The sequence below is a fragment of the Sorex fumeus genome, unplaced genomic scaffold (genome assembly GCF_029834395.1).
Source record: "Sorex fumeus unplaced genomic scaffold, SorFum_2.1 ptg000218l, whole genome shotgun sequence".
In the NCBI taxonomy this organism is placed as follows: domain Eukaryota; kingdom Metazoa; phylum Chordata; class Mammalia; order Eulipotyphla; family Soricidae; genus Sorex; species Sorex fumeus.
In genome coordinates this window covers 1,721,276-1,743,060 of record NW_026606275.1, presented here as the reverse complement: position 1 = coordinate 1,743,060, position 21,785 = coordinate 1,721,276, and the positions used below count along the sequence as shown (strand labels likewise).

Genomic DNA, 21,785 nt, shown 5'->3' with positions numbered 1-21,785 from the left:
GCGCCGGGCGGCTGCAGCCGGGAGGACGCAGCGGTCGGGGCGCGGGTGCCGGGTCCGGGGCGCGCGCGCGCGTGCGGGGCGGCTGGCCTCGCCTCGCAGGCTGGCAGGGGCTGTCGGAACGAGTTCGCGGCTGCGAGAGGCCTTTATACCTGGGTCGGAGAGGCCGGCGGCTCATTGCGGTGCTGGCGAGCAATTGGACTATTGTTGATATGCTAATGAGGCGATTAGGCAGTCGGTAAAGAGCTGGAAAAGAGAAAACTTTCTACCATTAGAGGGAGATCTCCGAGCGCGCACGAGAGCTCTTTGCCTTCTCTCCTCCTCCTCCTCCTCCTCCTCCTCCTCCTCCTCCTCCTCCTCCTCCTCCTCCTCCTCCTCCTCCTCCTCCTCCCCCCATCACCCTCCTCCTCACCCTCCTCCTCCTCCCTTCTGCCCTCCTCCTCCTGTTCTCCCTCCTCCTCCGCTCTCGGCCGGCAGCCGGCACTTTGAGCGGACCCAGAGCAGCTCCTCTTGGCGCGAGGCGGAGGGGCCCATCGCTTCACGCCGCTCCATGAAAATGCTCTGGAAACTGACGGATAATATCAAGTACGAGGACTGCGAGGTAGGCGAGCGCGGGCCGGTCGGCTGCGCTCGGCCGGCGGCGGGCGCCGGGCACGAACTTTGGCGGCGCGCGAGGCCGCGCGCGGGAGCCGGGGCCGCGCCGTCCTGCCTGGCCCGGCCGAGCGCCCGCGATCCCCGGCCCGCTTCTTCCCCGGCCGCGCCCAGCGCGGAGCCCCGCGAGCGTGTCCGAAGCCTTCGCTGGCGATTGGGCACGTGCCCGCCCGCTCCGCGCGCCTGTCTTGCAGCGGGGTTCAGGGGGGCCCCTCGCCAGGAGGAGGAAGAGAGAGAACGCCTCCCCCCTCGCTCGCTCGCTCGCTCGCTCGCTCTCCCTCTCTCCCCCCACTCTGGTCGAGTTCATCTTCTTTTATTTGCTCTTTCTCTTCTCAACCCTCTTATTAAATTTTTTAAAGATTTTTTTCTGGGGGGGGGTGTGTGTGTTTTATCTAATTTCTCCCTAATTGGTGAGAGGTTTGTTCCCTGCCTCTGAGCAGGGCCGCGCCCCCCACTTAGCGGGCTCTGTCGGGCGCCCACACCTCCCGGGCCGCGGGAAGCGCCCCCCCAAGGTGCTCTGTATTAGTCCCCAAGTTTCAGCAACTTGCTGGGTGCCTGGGGTGGGGGCGGGCGGCCCCGCACCCGCCTGTCCCTGCGGCCGAGGCTCATTGCAGGAGCCGGCCTGGAAATCCAGGCTCCCGGCTCCCGGCTCGGCGGCGGGGAAGCCCCGGCGCTCGGGGGCGGCCCACGGGCGGCCTGGGAACTGGCCTGGCGGAACCACCCACAGCTCCTCGGGACGCGGGGATGAGTCACGGCCGGGGTGGGGGAGGGTGGTACCGAGAGGAATAGGTGAGTGGCCTTTCTGCCAGGTCCGCTCTTTCTTTTTGGCTTTTGGAACTGCGTGGCCGGGGCTGGTCCACACCGGAGCTCCAGACCCGGCCTGGCGTGAGCGCGCTCCCGCCCGTCCCTGCGTCTCCTCCCCGCGGGAGTCGCTTCCCGGCCGCTCCCCGCGTCCGCGCCAGTGGATGGGCCTCAGGGTGGGTGACAGTCCCCGTCGGACGCTCCTGTCGCGGGCGGCGTGGGGCGCCGAGACCCCACCCCCCCCCCGGGCCGCGCCGGCCGCTTTGTGTCGCGGCCGGGGAGAACGGGCTGGTTGGGGTCGGGGCCGTGGCCCCGCGCTCGGTCTCCCCGGGAGGCCGGCGGGCGGCTCCGGGTGCGCGCGCGGCGGCGAGGGGGCACCGGGGAGAAGTTGCGGGCGCGGAGCGGCGGGCAGCGCGCGGGGCTGGGGAGGGGGGGAGTGCGGGCGGCTGTTTGCAGAACTTTGGCGGCGGTGGGCGAGCGCCCGGGCTGGGATTTCGGGTTTCCGAGCCGGCTCGGGGCTGCCTAATTACGCCGGGCTCTGCAGGGACTTGCCGGGGGCGAGGCGCCGCTTGTTCTGACAGCCAGGCGGGCCGGCTGGCATTTGGCGGCGGCCCCGCCGTGTCATCCGGGGGGCGTGGGGGATGGGGGGACCGGGCCGGGGGTGGCCCAGCCAGTCGGACAGGTTTGCGCCCGAGCCCCGTGCCAGCGGGGCCGCCTCGCGGCTTCCCCGCGCGCCCCGGGCCGCCGCGTCCCGGCTCCCCGCCTCGGGAGAGCCCGGGCTGGACCGGGCCCGGCGTCGGCGGGCCGCCGGCCGGGCCGCGGGGCCGGGGAGCGGCCGCGCCGGGCCCGCGCGGCCCCGAGCGCCCACCCGACCCGCGCGCGGAGCCCGGGAGCGCCGGGCCGCGGCCCGCGCGGCACCCCGAGGTCTGCCCCCGGCTTTCCGGCCCGATTGTCCTCGGCGCCCGGGCTCCCCGCCCCGCCCGCCGCCCCCCTCCCCGCGCGGCCCCTCCCCTCCCCCGCGCTCCCTCCTTCCTCCCGCCCCGCGCCCCGCGCCCGGCCCCTCGCCCGCGCCGGCACTTCCCTCTCGCGCACGCACGCGGACACACGCGGACACACGCTCCCGCTCGGCGCTCGCTCGCTGCCCGGCCGGCCTCGCTCGCTCGCGCCTTCTTCCGCCGGGGCCTGCCCTGCCGCCTTTTAAGATGCGGCCCCCCGCCTGTGATTCGCCAGCCGCCGCGCCGCGGCCCCCCGCGCGCTCGCCCGCTCGCCCCCTCGCCCGCTTTTTGTCCCGGGCGCCCGCGCTCCCCACCTCCGATTCGCTACACTGAGGCGCGCCGTCAATGGGCGGCATCGAGCGGCGGCCGCGGCGCGAGTGGCCTCTCCGCTTCACGCTCGATTTCCAGGCATTCTTCCCCTATTAAGTCTTCGTGTACGATTAATCGTCTCGAATAGCTGCGATTAGGAGGCTGCGGGGACGCTCGGGAGCTCCGGCGAGCCGCGCCCGGGAGGGAGCCGCGGGTCCGGGCGCACGCACCCGCGCACCCGCGCACCACGCGCACACACACGCGCGCACACACGCGCGCACACACGCACGCACTTTTTTCCTTTTTCCCTTTCGGGGCTTTTTCTTTTTTTTCCTTCCTGTTTTTCTTTTCCTCTTCTCAAGGACCTCGGGAGCCTCCCTGGGCGCCAGAGCCCGCGGCCGCGGCGGAGTTCGGATGGAGCGGCGCGGGGCTGCGGCGCGCGGGGCGGCCGTGGCGCCCTGAGCCGGGGCGTGCGGGCTGGCGCGGGGCGCGCGGCGCCTTTTGTGTGGGGCGCGCTCGGGCGGCGGGTTTGTTTCCACCTCACTCGGTTCCCCAGACGCTTCGCAGATGTTAGTTCACAGTTTTTCAGCGATGGTGAGTCCCTTCCCGACCCCCTCCCCGCGCCCTCTCCTTAGGAATTCCGCTGCCATCCGGGCCCCCCACCCCCGACCCCAGGCGTTCCGGGGCGCGCTCCCCCGAGCCCCGAGCCGCTCGCTCGCGCTCCCGTCCTTCCCTCGCTCCCGGGCGCCCGGCTCGCCCAGCCTCACGCCGCTGCCTCCCCGGGCGCCTCTCGCCACCTTCACCCTCGCTCCCCTGCGCCCTGCGAGCTCGGTCTGTCCTGCGGGGCGTGCGGGGACCAGGGTGGGGACCCGCGGCCCCGAGGTCCCTTCCCCTCCGGGCCGCCGCCGAACCTCAGGCGCGCCGGCCCCGGGTCCACGCTGGTCCGCGCCGCGCCGCGCCCCGGCTCCCTGCAGGCTGGCGCGGGCGCTAGTTAGGGGAGACCGGGGAGGGGTGTTTCCGCCCCGGGTGCATCTTTTTCCTTTAAAGCCAACAAGACCGACTCGTTTAAAAACCCGGAGTCGCCTGTTCGTTTCATCAACCGACCCCGTGAAGCAAAAAATAAAAAGAAGGGGTGGGGGGTGGGTGACTTCTAACGGAGGAAGCGGAAGCGACAGCCCCCCGCCCCCCATCCCTCGGTTTCAAACCGTCTCTCTCGGCTGCTAATTCAAACGTGTGTTTTCCTTCCAGCCCCTCCGCGAAATATGTTTCTGTTTAAATAGTCATGAAGTCGCAGTCCACTTTGAACGTGTCTGATTTTTTTTTTTAAACTCCAAATAAACGGAACAGGGTAAACAGGCTCCGCAGCGCCGGGCGGCTCGGATTCTCGGAGGGCGCGCGAGGACCCCCGGCCGACCCCGCCCGCCGCGCTCTCCCGGGCCGCCCCCTGGCCCGCAGGAATCTGGGTTTTGCCCGAGGAGGGTTTTTCCTGCCGCGCGGCCCCTCGGAGCGACGCGCTCCCGGGGCGTCTGGCTCCGCGTCCTGCGCGCGCGCCTCTGCGGCCCGGGCGTGCGGGCGCCGTGCGGGCGCCGCGCGGGCATCCTCCCCGCGCGGCCCGCCGCGCCCCCCGCCTGATTTCTGCCCCCTGTCGCCTTCCCTCCCGCAGGACCGCCACGACGGCGCCAGCAACGGCACGGCGCGGCTGCCGCAGCTGGGCTCCGTAGGTCAATCTCCCTACACCAGCGCCCCGCCGCTGTCCCACACCCCCAATGCCGACTTCCAGCCCCCTTACTTCCCCCCGCCCTACCAGCCCATCTACCCGCAGTCGCAAGATCCTTACTCCCACGTCAACGACCCCTACAGCCTGAACCCCCTGCACGCCCAGCCGCAGCCGCAGCACCCCGGCTGGCCCGGCCAGCGCCAGAGCCAGGAGTCCGGGCTCCTGCACGCGCACCGGGGGCTGCCGCACCAGCTGTCCGGCCTGGACCCGCGCAGGGACTACCGGCGCCACGACGACCTCCTGCACGGCCCGCACGGGCTGGGCTCGGGCCTGGCCGACCTCCCGCTCCACTCCCTCCCGCACGCCATCGAGGACGTCCCGGTAAGGGCGCGCGCGGGGGCTGCGCGCTGGGGGCTGCGCGCCGGGGGCTGCGCTGCGTTCTTTGTGTCTGCTCGGCTGTTTTTCTTTGGAGGGGGATCGGTTTGTTTTGGCGGGCCGGAGGAGGCGCTTCGGGAACCCTGCGAGGCGGCGCACACCCCACTTTAGCGACCCCAGGACTTAGAGAGGGTCGCGCCCTCGCGGCCAAGGCTTCCCCGGACCCCCACGGTAACGCGCGCTCGCCCGCCCGTTCGCACCCTCCGGCCGGGCGCGCCGTTCACACCGGCCGCTGCCAGGCTCGGTTCCGACCCGGCCGGCGGCGTGGGCATTTCTCCCCGGCTGGACGAGGGGGTGCCAGCCCGCCCGTCCCCCAGAAACGGCTCGATAAATGCCCTCGTAACCCCGAGGAAGGTCTCCGCGAGGCGCGGACACGGTCTCCCAGACCCTGGCGAGGACCGGGGCCGCCGCAGCCCCGTGCGGGCCCAGCCCGGTTAAGGAGCGAAGGCCTGGGAACGCGGCGCCCACCCCTTTCTCCCCTTCCCCGGGGCGCAGAGTGACCATCTCCCCTGCCGCCAGCCGGGTTCCCAGCGCGCATCGGAAGTCGCCACAACCCCTATGAAATGAAACGTTTTGACACCGTTGGGCAACCCATTACTTGAGTTCTAATTCAGTTATCAATAAATGCGGTTTGAAATGATTTCTGAGTAAGCATGGCACTCGCGCGCTCCCGGTTCGCCATGCCAGCCAGGCTTATTGATAATTTGAAAATACTTTCTGGAATTAAATTTAAACCAGCACCCTGACCCTACTTCAGTCCTGCATATTTATGGCTTCCTCACAGCCGTCCTGAGATGGAATTAGAACAAGCCAATAATTTTATTAAGGCTGTAAAGGCTCTGTTAATGCTGCTTTGCTCTGGAGAGGAAATGTGCCTGGATGTGATTTTTGCTAAAATGCTCTTTCGAATTACTGCATCAGATATTGCGGCGGCATGTCCGTTGACAGTTTAATGATTACGGCATTGGATTGCGGAGAAAATGGTCAGATGAACTTACCTGCTAGCTCGGTGAATTTAAAACATTGTTTAAGTTACATGAGGAAATAGGAAATTTATTACAGTCCTCGTTTGACCCAGTTAATAACTGGAATTTGTTGGTGATGTGGAGCTTGGGGAAAGCAGGAATTGGGTGCTTAGAGCCATGGAGGGGTTTAGTAAACATTTCTGTGCGTGTGTGTGTGTGTGTGTGTGTGTGTGTGTATGTGTTCCTACATGCTTAAGAAATTGGTACGAAGCTGCCTTTTGGGAGGAAGTAAATGTGAGGATGGAGAGTTCAGGGAAGAACAATTAAAAAACCAAATTGGGAACTTGTCTTCCTTTTAGCTAGCTTTCCAGAGGCCCCGAATCCTTTCCCCCGGCCGCCGCCTTGAAACTATTTGAATTGCAAAAGAACGCTGTAAGCTTTGGGCACTACTCTGAATTAGAATTGCTCTCCTTTGCACGAAAATTCCTAAGTGGCCGGTGTAAATTCTCAACGCCCTTTGTGGTGAAATTGGTCGGTGGGAGAAATTAACCCAAAGATCAAATAGGAACCGGGGGACTCAGCTCAGAGCTTTCCCTTCCGTCCCCCACCTCTTCAGGAAAAAAAAGATTCTTTCAAAGGAATTTGGGTCAGGAAAGGGTTGTTTTCAATTTCCCCTTCCCTGCAACTGTTAAGAATGGCTGCTAAATATTTAAGAAAATCAAATCGATGGTGAAAATTATTTAATCATTAATATCTCAGTGGGGTTTTAAACTTAACAGTCTTCCCTGTGTGGACAGGGTCTAGAAATAACACAAATAAAAGTATTATGCCACACTACATTTACTTTATGGGTTTAGGGTGCGTGCTTAGAGGGATCATATTTCCCCATATAGTTAAAACACAGAACTGCAGCACTAGTCATTTCTGAACATTTCTCAATTTAATTATACTTAAATCCAGAAGCACTTTAGGCAAGTTACAAATGAGAGCATTGAGTATAATAAAACCTGTAATAAAGCAACTTAGTACCATCCACCCGGAATCATTGTGATCAGGCACAATTAACAGGAGCATAAATCCAAGACAGAATGGAAAATGTTCGAATCAGTATTATTGTTGGACAAAGACTAGAGAAGGAGGTAATAGTTTTTTAAATGGTAATGCCTGTGTTTGCCGAGGATTGCGAAACCTCCTATCTCAGCAGCCCTGTGCTAATTTGTAAACACAGCCAGACATTATATTGCCTGTCAGTTTCTGCATTAGAAAACATGATTTCATTTTACTTTCTAATCACGTTTTGACTCTCGAACACACGTATACCCATCCATCTGTAAGAAAAGAGAGAGAGAGAGAGAGAGAAAGAAAGAAAAGAAAGGCGGAATGAAGAGAAAGGGACCCCCTAGGCGTCCCCAAACCCACCCATCAGCAGCCCGTTGGCTGGGACACGCAGTCGCAGGACTGGCCACCTTCAAGGGGTTTTGTCTTTCGCTGATTTTCCGCTTTCTGCGGGACCCCTGCCGAAGCGGTGGGCCCCTTTGTACCCAACGCATTCTCAGCCTTGGCTGCGTGGAGGCTGGTGGACGCGGTCACTCTGACCACTCTGTCCCTAAAGGGCTTCTCGACCGGTTCCAGCTCTCGAGGGCAGCCGGCCGCCTGGGTCCTTCTCTCTATTGTTTCCCGGCTTTATTTCTTTGCTGCCCCTCACGGAAACCCTCGGAGTCCGAAGCCGCAGAGGCGCCAAACTAAAGCTGGGTGCATTTGCAAAGGTTGAGCCCACCGTGCGAGAGGCTCCGAGACTTGCCTGAATTTCCAAAGAAAGTTTCATTCCCCACCCCCCACCCCCTTCCAAGGTGGATCATCTGCTGGGGGGGGAGGAGGGCTCGGCCCGGGGTGAGCGCTGAAACCTCTTCAGTTGCAAAGCCCCAATTCCAGAGCGCCGGAGTAGATGTTTATATATAAATGGCTGCGGGGGGGGGGGGGGCGGGGGGGGGGACCTCCACACTCCACCCCTCCCCCACCCCGCACGGAATATTCATTTCCTTTTGTTTTGATTATACACTTACATCCATGTGTCCCCTTTGTTGCAGCATGTGGAAGACCCGGGTATTAACATCCCAGATCAAACTGTAATTAAGAAAGGTAAGCCGCTTCCTTCTGCATTCCGAGCATGTCCTCACAGGCTGAGCGCCGTTTGAAAGAACGTGCGAGAGCCCTTATTTCTTTTTTGCAAATCGGATTTCCTAAAGGCTCCGAAGTCGCAGCCAGCTAGGCAGGGATCAGCAGTGCCTCGCCGGCCGGGCAGCGCGCAAGAAAGAGAAATGGCAGCCGGCTAGCTTTGTTCTGATTCGGGCCCTGACCGGCTCGGCCAGTGCTCTCTGGCTGGACCAACGCACGGAAAATGTGGAACCGTGGTTCTGACCCGGAAGCCGCGTTTCCATTCTGAAACAACGGGTTGGGTCGCTTAATCCATTGTCTGAGTGACCATGTGTCTCAGAGCCCAAGACGAAAATAGCGCAAATAATTTCATATTAACCGGAGGCTGGATGATAACAAGAACTGAACACCCCTTGGTGGAGGGAGGGGAAAAAAAAAAAAGACCGCTTTCCAGTTCCTCAATTTAATTTCTCATTAGCTGTATAAGGGCTTTAAAACTTGGTGAATTAGGTTAACAAAAATTTGGCTTTTGGTTAAAATTAGCATCTTAAAGATGTCAGAATTACTAACGTAATCCTTCGCGGGCGCGACTGTGAGGAGTGATGTGAATCTGGGTGAACGGCCGAGCAGTGCCGGAGCAAGTGAAAATAAAAGTTTGGGGTGTTCCGCGTGAGTCGGGCCGCAGACAGCCCGGGACTCTGGGTGCGCGTCGAACCCCGATCGCTGTATTGTTGGCTGGTTTAAAGTTTCATTTTTCTTTCTTTTTTTTTTTTTCTTTCTTTCGCGTCTGCGAAGTCTTTGTCACGTCAAATTAGCTGTGCAAGGGATAAATCTTAAGAGATGCTCTTTTCCAAGCCGAAACGATAATTGGCTCTTTTATTAGTAATCTCTCAAGAGTTCGTTTAACTCCTATTGTGTCTATTAGCCTCTCCAGAGCTATTAATGTCACAAGCGATCTCGCCAAAACCAGGCAAACCCCCCCCCCCCAGCCTCCTTCCCCAAATGTCTAGAATATCCGCATTACAGTGAGGGGCGGCTGGGCTGGGTGGGCCCGGCCAGGACCCTGAAACTACCTTAAGACCCCTGCATTCTCCGCCAGGCGAGCCCCCAGAGGACGCCCGGTGGCCGCTTGTCACATCCGAGCAGCCTTCCTGCGGGGCCTGGGGTTTTCCTTTTCTTTTCTTTCTTTCCCCCAGCTATGGGTGGGCCCCAGGAGACCCAACCGAGTCGCATTTTTTTTTTAAATTTGGCAACAACAGGGCCGCCCCCTGCCCGAGGCGGCCCAGGCCTGGGCTGACCCCGTGGCCGCTGAGCTGGGCTTGGGGGCTGATTGCAGCGCAAGTCCCTGCAGAGGGAGGGGAGTGGGCAGGGGCTGGGCCTGCTGGTGTCCAGGGCAGGGAGGGAGGACAGGGGCAGGCCCTGCTGCTGCCCAGGGCCTGCGGGTGTCCAGGCCGGCGAGGGTGGACAGGGGTTGGGTCTGTGGGTGTCTAGGGCCTGCACATGTCCAGGGCGATGAGGGTGGTCAGGCGCCAAGCCTGTTGCTGCCCAGGGCCTGCAGGTGTCCAGGCTGGCAAGGGTGGACAGGGGTTGGGCCTGTGGTTGCCCAGGGAGGCGAGGGTGGACAGGGGTTGGGCCTGCGGTTGCCCAGGGCGGTGAGGGTGGACAGGGGCCGGGCCTGAGGGTGTCCAGGGTGGTGAGGGTGGACAGGGACCGGGCCTGCGGGTGTACAGGCCGGCGAGGTGAGGGTGGACAGGGGCCCGGCCTGCGGATGTCCAGGGCCTGCCTGCAGGTGTTCAGGCCAGCTTGGGTGGGCAGGGGCCGGGCTTGCGGGTGTCCAGGCCGGCGAGGCGAGGGCGGACAGGGGCCGGGCCTGTGGGTGTCCAATGCCTGTAGGTGTCCAGGCCTGCTCTGGTGGGCATGGTCCGGGCCTGCGGGTGTCCAGGCCAGCGAGGCGAGGGTGGACAGGGGCCGGGCTTGCGGGTGTCCAGTGCCTGCAGGTGTCCAGGCCTGCTCGGGTGGACAGGGGCCGAGCCTGCGGTGTCCAGGCCGGCGAGGCGAGGGTGGACAGGAGCCGGGCCTGCGGGTGTCCAGTGCTTGCTGGTGTCCAGGCCTGCTCGCGTGGACAGGGGCTGGGCCTGCAGGTGTCCGGGCTGGCTCGGGTGGGCAGGGGCCGGGCCTGCGGGTGTCCAGGGCGGTGAGGGTAGACAGGGGCTGGGCCTGCGGGTGTCCAGGCCGGCGGGGCGAGGGTGGACAGGGGCTGGGCCTGTGGGGTCCAGCACCTGCAGGTGTCCAGGCCTGCTTGAGTGGACAGGGGCCGGGCCTGTGGGTGTCTAGGCCGGCGAGGCGAGGGTGGACAGGGGCCGGGCCTGCGGGTGTCCAGCGCCTGGTGTCCAGGCCTGCTCGCGTGGACAGGGGCCGGGCCTGCGGGTGTCCAGCGCCTGCAGGTGTCCAGGCCTGCTCGCGTGGACAGGGGCCGGGCCTGCGGGTGTCCAGGCCTGCAGGTGTCTGGGCTGGCTCGGGTGGGCAGGGGCCGGGCCTGCGGGTGTCCAGGGCCTGCAGGTGTCCGGGCCGGCTCGGGTGGGCAGGGGCCGGGCCTGCGGGTGTCCAGGGCGGTGAGGGTGGAGAGGGGCCGGGCCTGCGGGTGTCCAGGCCGGCGGGGCGAGGGTGGACAGGGGCCGGGCCTGCGGGGTCCAGCGCCTGCAGGTGTCCAGGCCTGCTCGCGTGGACAGGGGCCGGGCCTGCGGGTGTCCAGTGCCTGCAGGTGTCCAGGCCTGCTCGGGTGGACAGGGGCCGGGCCTGCGGGGTCCAGCGCCTGCAGGTGTCCAGGCCGGCGAGGCTCGGGTGGGCAGGGCCGGGCTCGGGCGGGGTCCCGGGACGCCCACGCGCCCGTGTCTCTCCGCAGGCCCCGTGTCCCTGTCCAAGTCCGGCGGCAGCGCCGTGTCCGCCCTCCCCATCAACAAGGACAACCTCTTCGGCGGCGTGGTGAACCCCAACGAGGTCTTCTGTTCAGTTCCGGGTCGCCTGTCGCTGCTCAGCTCCACCTCGAAGTACAAGGTCACGGTGGCGGAAGTGCAGCGGCGCCTGTCCCCGCCCGAGTGCCTCAACGCGTCGCTGCTGGGCGGCGTGCTGCGGAGGTGAGGCCCCGCCCACCCGCCCGCGCCCCGCCCCGCGCCCCGCCCCGGCCCCGCCCCCGAGCCCGCCCCGCCCGCCCGCGCGCGTGCGCCGGCCCCGCCCCGGCCCCGCCCCCGAGCCCGCCGCGCGCGCCCCGGCCCCGCCCCGCCCGCCCGCGCGTGCGCCGCCGCGTCGGCCGCTACCACCGCCCCGGGCGGCGGCGGGGCGGGGGCGGGGCCGCGCATGCGCCGGCGCGTCCTGCGGGGCCTGGCCCGCCCGCCAGTGCGCAGGCGCCGCCCTCCCGCCCGCCTCCGCGCGCGCACCTGTGGGCAGCCCCGGGCTCGGATGGGGCTGTGCGTCCCCCAAGACCCCCGGGGACCCCCCGGCACACACACCCCGCGCCCCCGCCTGCACCTGCACGCACCTGGCGAGCCGCACCGTCCTCTGGGCGCCCCGGCCCGCTGCTGCCCAGGGCCGGGGGCTGTCACCTAGGGGAGTCACCTAGGCCGGGCACCCAGGGGAGTGTCACCTAACGCACACAGTCAGAGAGCACCTGAGCAGGGAGTGCAAGTAAGCACCCTGCTGCTTTCCTTCAGCGCTTTCTCCCGGGCGCTGCCTGGTGAAGCGTCAGTCTGCGCGTCTCCCAGGCCCCCCTGGGTCGCCTGGGCCCAAGGGCAGCTCAGCCCTGGACATGGCCAGCTGGGCCTGGGGACGGAGGGGGGTCGTGCAGACAGACAGCTGGCGGCGGGAGGGTGATGATGACTCAGGTCTTCTCCGGGCAGACCCACAGCAGACCCTGCACAGACACTGCCAGGACCCCCTGGGACCCGGGAGGTGGCAGCCAGGAGGGAGACCCTCGGCACTGGACCTCTGAACTCGCTGCTGGCCGAGAGCGGTTGTCTGCTGTGTCTCTGGGCAGGAGGGACTTGAGGTCCCGGCCTGGTACCAGCCTGGCCGTGGCGGCGGGCAAGACGGCTTCCCAGCACAGTGCTGGTCATGGGCCCTGCCAGGCCTTCCTGCCGGGCTGGCCCTCTGCTCCCGGGGCTGTCTGCAGCCAGGACCCAGGACTCTGCCCTAGGAGACCTGGGAGGGCGCCCACCTGGCCCCCTGGCCGGCCTGGGTCCGATCCCTGCCATCCCATAGGGTTCCCCCCCGCCGCACCCAGAGTGACCCCCGAGCGCCTCGTGGACACAGCGGGGCTCTCTCAAGCCTCTGTCCACTGTGTTTGCGAAACAGGGCCAAGTCCAAAAATGGAGGAAGATCTTTACGAGAAAAGCTGGACAAAATCGGACTGAACCTGCCTGCCGGGAGGCGCAAAGCGGCCAACGTCACCCTGCTCACGTCCCTGGTGGAAGGTGAGGGGCCGCGGGCGGTGGGCAGCCTTCGTCCTCCCCTGGCACCACAGACGCCCCCCAGCCCCCCGGGCTGCCTGTGGAGGCGAAGGGAGCTGCTGCAAGCCAGGAAAACCATTCACATCTGCGGGGCCTCCACCTCCGCTCCTCGTCCTCTCTCCCACCAAGTCCCACACGCCTCCCGCCCCGCGGCCCGAACAAGGGCCACTTTTAAGAACCGCCGTGTGTCCCCCCAGTTCCTGTCTCCTCTGGAGAGCAGGGCAGTAAATCGCTTAAGCTGTTCTGACATCTGCCTTTGAGAAATGCGTGACCGTTACTTCCTGAATTAATTTGGGAATCTCTGACCGGCATCCTGATTTAAGGCCATCCCGAGAGCTCAGGGTTATGTGCCCTTGAAGGCCTGGTTTTCCAGACATGTGCTCCCTTTTCTCTCCCTGAGTTCTGTTTTTCTCTCCCGGAGAAGAGAGGTGAGCAGTTTTAGGCTCTGGATTGTTCGATAGGAGAGGAAGAAAGAATTGGAAGCGTGGCAGAAAGTTGCTTATGGGGCTCTCTTGCGTGTGCGCTCGCTCTCTCTGTCTCTGTCTCTGTCTGTCTGTCTCTCTCTCTCTCTCTCTCTGTCTCTGTCTCTCTCTTTCTCTCTCTGTCTCTGTCTCTCTCTCTCATGCACACACATGCACGTGTACACACACATGCTTCCAAACTTCTCAAAGCAGAAGTCCCTTCCAGACCTTCTCCTGCTCATTTTTTCAGATGCTCCGTTGGCTTAAATCTGGGTGTGCAGAGAGGTTTGCCATTTGTGTCCTGTTGGAAATGTCTCGGGTTCATAGGAAAAAAACAAAACAAAACAAAACAACAACAAAAAAAAACCAAGTCTGTTACTAGCTAGATCCAAACCGCTGTTGATAGAGGCGGTATTATATCTTGTTTGCATCTTGTGTTTGGGGAGATACATTACAATTGAATTCAAGGTCCAGCTCTGTAAATGACTTTAAAAAAAAACATTTTCCACCCTGAATTTGGGCAGGGCACCTTGGCACCGTTCACGGTGTGCGAGATGATGACAGCCTAACTGTTAAGTAGTAAGCGAATGGTTCAGGGCCAGTAACTCAACTCCGGTCGCATTAAATTAAAAACAATGGGGGTACCGGGAGAACGCTCACGACATAACCCCGCGGGTCTGAGACATAGAGAAATGGGGTGTCTGGGGGGCTGGGGGCAGGTGAGGGCGTCCATGCGGGCAGAGCTCTGCAGTCAGGAGTGTTTCTCCAGAGCTGCCGGTTTTATGGAAACAAGGGCTGGGAGGACCCGGCTTTGATGCGCTAATTGGCGCATGCGTTCTTCCGGGCTTGAGCTAATGGCAGGAAACCCCCGCAGTAAAAACCAACTGGTTCAGGAAATTAAAACCAAAGATTCGAAAATCAGCAGCACAGACCGGCCTGGTGGAGTGACCCTCAAATCCTCTTGGTTAATCGGTTCGGATGAACAGATAATTATATGCGATCAAGTTAAAATGTAACCCCTTCGAGGTCCCGGCAGGAAAGCTCTGAGGTGTGAGGCCGGGGCACTGTCCGGGGGCTGGGGGAGGGGCGTGCGCGTCCAGCCCGGCCAGGCCCCCACCCCCAAAAGAGGCGCCCAGCACCCCTCCCCGGAAGGAAGTGCCCAAGGGGGAAGGGCCCCGGCTGGCCTGGGGGCTCAGAAGCCCGGGCGGGCGAGTTGGGAGGGCCGGACGCCCCAACCCCCTTCTTCCTGCAGGAGAAGCCGTGCACCTCGCCAGAGACTTTGGGTACGTGTGCGAGACGGAATTTCCTGCCAAAGCAGTAGCTGAATTTCTCAACCGACAACATTCCGACCCCAATGAGCAAGTGACGAGGAAAAACATGCTTCTGGCCACAAAGTAAGGGGCTTCTCCCTGGCCTGGGGGTCTTTGAATCAGCCCGGTAGCCTGGTGCACCCCCGCCCCGTTCCCCTCCGTCTGCGCGGCTCCCGAAATGGAAAGGAGGGCAGCCCAGCCTTACAACCATCATCTGCTTGATTTATTGCCCAGTTTTAAATATTTTTTTTGGGGGGGCTGCGGGCGTGGGCTTTTGGGTCACAGCTTGCAGTACTCAGGGTTTATTCCTGGTTCTGTGCTCAGGGATCTGTGCTCTGGTGCGGCTTGAGGGACCCCCTGCAGTTGTGGGGGACCCAGCGCAGGCCGGCCGCGTGCAAGGCCAGCACCTGAGCCCCGTGCTATCTCCGCCGTTAAAGGGGCGATCCGGGTCACCGTTGGGGGGTTTCTGCGTTTTCCTCTTGTCTTCCTCATGTCTTAAAGCGGATGCGTGGAGGACGCATGGGGGGGTGGGTGTCGCAGTGGGACCAGGCCCCATGGCAGCTGAGGGTGGACTCGTGGCTCAGTGGCCGCCACGGAGAGTAGACGCCTGACTCAGTGTCCGCTGAGAGTGGACTCCCGGCTCCTGGCTCAATGCCGCTGAGCGTGGACTCCCAACTGGGTGCTCCCGAGAGAAGCCGGGTCCAGCCCTGACAGGGCTGGGGGGCCGCGGGCTCTGGCCTCTCGGGGCCCGGGGGTGGCGGCTGTGTGCGCCTGTGCCAGCTCCCACCCTGAGCCTCTCCTATTCCCTTTCCCGCCTTTTTCCCTCTGCTTCGAGGGCCATGCTTGGCGGCACTCCGGGGCTGCTCCCACCTCAGTGCTCTGGGGCCATGTGGCGGCAGGGCTTGAGCCTCCGACGGCCTGAGAGCAGGTCGCTGCAGCCCTCTGGGCCTCACCAGCCACTTTTTTTTTTTTATCTTTTATTTGTTTTTGGGGCCATACCCAGGATGCTCAGGGCTTCGTCCTGGCTCTGCGCTCAGCTTAGGGATCACTCGTGGCTGTGCTGGGGGGCCCTCTGGGATGCCGGGGATCGAACCCGGGTCGGCCGATGCAAGGCCAGTGCCCTCCCCACTGGACGGTCGCTCTGGCCTGTCCCTCCACTCCTTCTCCTTCTGCCAAACACCTACAGCACACAAACACGCATGCGTGAGACAGGTGTCCATGTGTACGCAGACACACGCACTCAAAGCACACATGTGCATCACACAGACACATGTACACACACGCACACACATGCATGACCACGCGTGTGCGTGTGCGCACACGTGGGCGCTGCACGGTGCATGTGTACATGCACGCAGACGCAGAGCTGTGCACGGATGTGCCCACGCGTACTCGTGTGTATTCAGGCACGGACACAGGTGCAGGGACACACGGGCATGGCACGGACGCACACGGAGGATCCCAGACGTGCCCACAGGCAGCCGTCAGCAAGGGGCTGAGGGTCCCCGTGGGTGTCGGGCTGGGTGAGCTTCTTCAGGCCGCCCGGGGGGGGGGGGGGGAGCAGATGACTCCTGCCTTATGTGCTCGGAGTCCCACGGCCGGTGGAAGCCCAGTCACGGGGGACTGTGGCCTCAGGCGGGGCTGTGTTTATCACCCCCCGCCCCCCGCCTCTTGAGGGGCTTCTGGGGTCCTTCCCAAAGCCCACCCTTCTCTCTGTCCCACGCTCCCGCTCTCGGTGCTCCAGCTGGTGTGGATTATTTGCCGGGATGTGGGGAGGAGGTGGGGTGGGCCACTGAGCTCTTTCTTCCCGGGCCCTGGAATCTCCGTGCCCAGGTCCTGCTCTGTCACCTGGGTCTGCTCTCCAGCAGGGCGGAAGGGCGGAAGGGCGGAAGGGTGGAAGGGAGGAAGGGGGAGGGCGAGGGAGGGAAGGGAGGGGGAGGGCTGGAAGGGGGAGGGCCGCTTTGGGCCCTGAGGGTCCAGGGCAGGGCAGGGCAGGGCAGGGCCGGGCCCTCGGCTCCCCTCACGCTCCCCCTCGCCCCGCTGATCGCAGGCAGATCTGCAAGGAGTTCACGGACCTGCTGGCCCAGGACCGCTCCCCGCTGGGCAACTCGCGGCCCAACCCCATCCTGGAGCCGGGCATCCAGAGCTGCCTCACCCACTTCAACCTCATCTCGCACGGCTTCGGCAGCCCGGCCGTGTGCGCGGCCGTCACGGCCCTGCAGAACTATCTCACCGAGGCCCTGAAGGCCATGGACAAACTGTACCTCAGCAACAACCCCAACAGCCACCCCGACGGCGGCGCCAAGGCCGGCGACAAAGAGGAGAAGCACCGGAAGTGAGGCCGGGCCGGCCGGGCGCCACCAGCACCCGCACTGCTGCTGCTACTGCTGCTGCTCAGGCCCTGCCTCGACCTCCCCAGGGAGCACAGCGGGCCCCAAGCCACGCGCCAGGGAGGGAGAAGCGCGCACGCGCGTCGCCCCAGCCCGGGGACCTTCTTTTCTTTTCCCGAAGAAGAAAGAAAGAAAGAAAGAAAGAAGCGCAGAGAAGACGCCCGCCACCACACACACACACACACACACACACACACACACACACACACAATTTTGAGACTTTGTTTTTCTAAAAAAAAAAGAAAAAGAAAAAGAACATAAAAATGAAAAAAACAAAACAGAACGACCCCCCACCCCTCACCCCACCCCATCGTGCTGCCGGGACGCCTTCGCCGAGCGATCGAGGCCCAGGAGAATGACACTCTTATCAGTATTGCGAATAAACTCTAGCGTGCGTGGCCCGTGGCCCGGCGTTGGTGGCGCGTTGGTGGCGCGCGCTGGTCCTCTCCAAGGGAACGCGGCGACGGCGTGGACTTCCCTCCGCAGCGGGCCTGCCGCTCGCGTCTCTGTACAGATTTATTTATGTGTAATTTAATGGGATTGTAAATATGGTGAGTCTGTTCGAAGCCCCCCGCCCCCACCCCCCTTTTTTTTATTTATCTGGTGACCTTGTTCCCTCTCGCTTCGTGGCTCGACTCTTCCTTCTCCATGTGACTCTCGCTTCCTCGCTCGAGACCCAAGGCTGGGGGCCCTTCCGTCTGGAGTCCTGAATTTAGCCCTGTTGTAGCATGTGAAAGACAACAATGAAACAGCTGAACACGTCTTTTTTTGGTTTGTTTTTCATTTGTTTTTTTTTTTAAAAAAAAAGCCCAAATAAAATTTTATATATAATTAGTATTCCCGTGAGCTGTTTATTGAACCGAGAGAAAAAGTTTTTTTCTGTTTCTGTTTTTGGAAAACTCACGTGGTTGGATGACCCTTCTGACCTCCTGAGGATTTCGGGGAGGGGGAGATAAAAGCCCCCCGCCCCCCCCACGTCCTTCCTCCCGGCATTATTTGAGCAATAAATGAAGGGGGTCCCTGCACCAGGGGTAGGCCTCTCCCTCTCGCTCTCTCTGTTCAGACAACTTCAGACGTGGGGGACCCCGGCATTCTGTCTGCACTGCCCGCTGGGGACGGCCCTCCTCTCGCTGTCGGGCTGGCAACCATCTCCGTGTTTGTCAATGTATCATAGTCCTTTGTTGCCCAGATAAATAAATATTTGATACGCTTTATGTCGATTTTTTTTTATTCAGTGCTGTCTTTACCCAGGCGTCTTTTTGTCCTTGGCAGTATTTTTTATTCAGTATGGTTACAGTAATTGAGTTTAACTCTCCCTTGGCAATCGTCCTTGCAGTAAGCAGCTGAACCCATTGTTTCCCTCAAGTACAATAAAAACTTCCTTTCAACTTGGAGTTCAGCGCAGGGTACCATTTAGATGTTCCACCGAGCCTGCGCGCAGACAAATGGCACAATAAAGCTTGGTGTGTCCTCTCCGGTGAAGGATGGTTTGCACGGCGGCAGGGATGACGGACCGTCGTTCCCCTCCCAGACGCATTAATTTTATTATTAAAAATAAAGTTTTATTTTATTTATGTTGATCCTTTAGGTTTTCGTTTGTGTCTTGGAAGCCCACATAGGAGCCAGACCCTTCGGAGGGTGAGGAAGACCGAGGCCCGCCCAGGGCACCTGGCAGCAAATCCCCACCCCCAACTGTGGGCGGGTGGGCACTGCGACCCCTCGGGCGCAGAGACCCCTCGCCTCCCTCCCAGGCCCCCCACGGGCAGGTCCCTGTGATTTGGGGAAGAGGGACTCAGGGTAGAAGTGGAGGTGCAGGGTGGGGGTGGGGTGGACCTGTGTGTTTCTAGAGTGGCCCGAGTCGCAGGGGTGGGTGGGACGGGCGCCCCCTTGATGCTGGCCTTGGCGTCACCCCACATAAACCCACCCTTCCGGGTGGGGGGTGGTGGGGGCTTTGATGCTGCCCCCATCTTGCTACCTGTGTATGTGTGTGAGCTCAAGTGTGCGCGATTGTGAGTGTGTGTATGTGTGTGAGTGTGTGTGTGTACGTGTGTGTAAGAGAGTGTGTGTGTGTGTGTGTGTGTGTGTGTGTGTGTGTGTGTGTGCGCGCGCGCGCCTGTGTCTCGCCCCAAGGAAGGACTTCCTGGCAGACAAACGGCCCACTCAGAGCTTTTGTCCCCGGACTTTGGCCAAGTCCCTCTCCTCCCTCCGGGGCAGGGCGGTGAGGGAGCCCGTGGGGGTGCAGCCCCGCGGGTGGGGGAGGCCGGGAGGGAGAGGCGCGGGTGTGGGTGGGCGCTGGGCCCTGCAGCCCCGGCAGAGCTGCTTTCTAATCTCCTTATGGAAGGGGAGGAAATTGATCTCCGCAGACCAATGGGAGTTGGTGGGTCTAAATTCTATTTTCCAAAGCCAGAGAATCCATAACAATGGTGCTTGGTTGGTTGGTTGGTTTTTTTTTCCCTCCCTTTCTTTTTTTTTAAATTTCAAATGGAAAGTGCAGCCTCAGAACGCAAGGCGGCAATTGTTTTTTAAAGCGGTTATTTATTATTTCCTAGAGAGACTGGTTAACCGGAACGTAGATGTAACAGAATAATGAGGCGCGTGAACCCTGACCGCACACGCTCCCGACGCGGGCAGGTGACGCCGCTGCCGTGGGCTTTGTCTCTCCGAGCCGGTTTCCTCGGCCGCCCGCGTCCAGCCGGGCTCTCACCCGCCGCGCTTCCCCGTGACGCCCGAATAATGCTCCCTTCCGAGCGGGAACCATCGTGTTAGACACCGTTCACTCCGGCCGGGATTCGCAGACGCGCGTGGGGCTGGAGCGCCCGGGGCCAGCCTCGTCCCTGGGAGCGGGCTCAGCGCGGGTCACGCAGACAAAGGTCCGCCAGACCCGCCGCGGCCGCTTCCCCTCGGGCGTCCGCGATCTCGCGCGGGCCAGGGCTCTGCTCTCTGGCTCTTTCCCTTCCTAACGAGCAGAACAGCCCCGGGATGCTCCGGCTGCGTCCAGAGGATGAGAGAGGGGCAGTGCTGGGAATTCCGCTCCAGGGCGAGAGGCTGAACTGGCTGGGTGTCGCGTCCCTCCGCTGTGGCCCCCACGTGCTTCTGCACCTCAGGGGCTGAGAGCCAGCGGTGACCCTCCTTGGGCTGACCCGCCTTGGGGACAGCTGCCTCCCCCGTCCTCCGCCCCCCGCCAGCTCCCGGACTCTGCTGATCACCGATGCACCCCGTTTCCACGGGAATCCGATGGTGGTGGGCGGAGGAGGCGGGCACCTCCTTGGAAACCCACCGCCCTGCCCGGGCCTCTCCCAGATCGAATATTCATATCATTCCCGCTCTTGATGGAACCACCGGCAGGACGGCAATGCCCCGCAGCTGAAATAATATTTAAAATAGAAGGGATTTGACATTTGAGAAGTCAGTGGCTTGAAATACCCAGCTGTACTTAGCTAATTCAGTCCTTAACCTCTGGTTTCAAATAAATCAATTACAGTCGATTCCACTTCAGTTCAGAAGTGTAAGGGGGTTTTAGTTAATTGAATACATTTTATTCACTTGCGAGGAATATTCATTTATCAAAATTCCAAATTTAACGTCCGTTTCTTGACGACGCGGGCTCCGTGGCACCGTGAGGATGGGGTCCCGTGGACTCCCGTTTTCCACCAGTCCTGCCTAAAAAATCTCCGTGTGCCTCCCTGTTTGGGAACAAAGCGTCTCCAGGCTTTTCCCAGTCGAAAGTGAATCCATGAGCCTCGAGAGAGGCGGCCCCCAGCCCCGACCCGTCCCCCCTATTCTGAAAGGACGGGGAGCTCCACCACAAAAGCCACTGGTGTGGTGGTCACCGGCCTCCAAGGGAGTTTTCACAGGTTAAGGACAGGGCTGGCGGAATCAAGTTTTCCTAAAGAAGGGACTGGAAATCTGAAAAAGAATGGAGCCGGGATTCCTCAGCGCCTGGAACCAGGGCTGGCAGGTCCGGGCGGTTTTGGGGGGGCCGCAGGCTGGGGTCTCCGTGCCGCTGCCCCGGGCGTCCCGAGGAGGGCTGGAAGAACCGGTCCCGGCCCGGAGCCCTGCCCGGATGGAGCCGTGCTGAGCGGACTGGGCCAGCCATTGGCTGTTTGGAGAGGAACCGGGTTAATCAGCGTCATTATCCATCACTAACGCTCGCCTAACGTGTCCGTGTCCGAGGCGGGGCTCAGCTGTTCCCGCCCGGCTGGCCCGTCACCGCAGACCCTCAGCTGCCGCGGGGCCGGGCGGGGGGTGTGGGGGCGACGCTCTCGGCGGCCTCAGAAACCAGGTCAGGGAGGCGTCAGGCCGGGCCTGGACAGCTCGCGGTCAGCAGGAGAGATTCTGGCTCGGGGCGCGGAGGAGGGAGAGACAGACCCAGCCTCGTCGACCCTCACCCGCGGGCCACTCCTCAAGCCCCTTCCCGTGGCCCGGGGAGGGGCCCCGCCAGCCACTTTCCTCGGGGGAGACCAGGCTGTGGCCGCGGGGAGCGAGAGCCCCGAGGCACCCGGCTAGCGGCTGCCGACCCAACCCTGGGTCCCTGCAGTCGAGGAACGGGAGGTCCTGGGGCCGGAGTCCCACCCCCACCCGGAGGGGAGGCGGGCAGGGCGCCCAGGCCAGGGGCCGAGTCCCGGCAGCTCCTGGGGTCTGTCTGGGGAGTGGCCCGAGAGCACAGTGCTCGCTTTCTCCGTGGGCTGCCGCTGCTATTTGGTGCCTGGGTCACCACCCGTGCTCAAGGTGGCTCCCGGCTCTGTGCTCACGCCAGGACGGGTGAGACCCCAGGCCTCCCCCATCAAATCATGTCGCGCACCCACCCTCAGGGCTCGGCGGGGTGGCTGGTCCCCCAAGCCTGGGGCCTCTACAGATCTGGGCCAAGCAGGCAGCTAGCTCGGGAGGCCGTCAGCTGGGGAATGCATGCTGGGATGTGTGTGTGTGTGTGTGTGTGTGTGTGTCTGTGTGTGCGTGTGTGTGTACGTGTCCGCATATGTGTCTGTGCGTCTATGTCTGTGTGTGTCTGTGTGTGCGTGTGTGTGTGTGTCTGTGTGTCTATGTCTGTGTGTGTCTGTGTGTGTCTGTGTGTGCGTGTGCATGTGTGTGCGTGTGTGTG

The 21,785-nt window shown here is 62.5% G+C and overlaps 1 protein-coding gene across 2 annotated transcripts; it reads left to right on the top strand.

The window, feature by feature from the left end:
- Positions 1–481: 481 nt before the first annotated feature.
- TFAP2A (transcription factor AP-2 alpha) lies at positions 482–16,638 on the top strand. Of its 2 annotated transcripts, none has more exons than XM_056108525.1 (7): positions 482–598; positions 4,417–4,851; positions 7,958–8,009; positions 10,927–11,158; positions 12,372–12,490; positions 14,240–14,381; positions 16,348–16,638. In XM_056108525.1, exons 1-7 carry the CDS (start codon positions 548–550, stop codon positions 16,634–16,636), a joined length of 1,320 nt encoding a protein of 439 aa, XP_055964500.1. In that variant the 5' UTR covers positions 482–547; the 3' UTR covers positions 16,637–16,638. The 2 variants fall into 2 exon arrangements, with proteins under 2 accessions (XP_055964500.1, XP_055964501.1); XM_056108526.1 differs by lacking the exon at positions 482–598 and adding an exon at positions 3,180–3,347.
- Positions 16,639–21,785: the final 5,147 nt, after the last annotated feature.

Excerpts from the sequence above, each read along its gene's own strand:
- TFAP2A (XM_056108525.1), top strand. The coding sequence starts at position 548 with ATGAAAATGCTCTGGAAACTGACGGATAATATCAAGTACGAGGACTGC. Across the intron at positions 8,010-10,926 it reads TCAAACTGTAATTAAGAAAG|GCCCCGTGTCCCTGTCCAAG; the intron begins GTAAGCCGCTTC and ends GTCTCTCCGCAG. Across the intron at positions 12,491-14,239 it reads GCTCACGTCCCTGGTGGAAG|GAGAAGCCGTGCACCTCGCC; the intron begins GTGAGGGGCCGC and ends TTCTTCCTGCAG.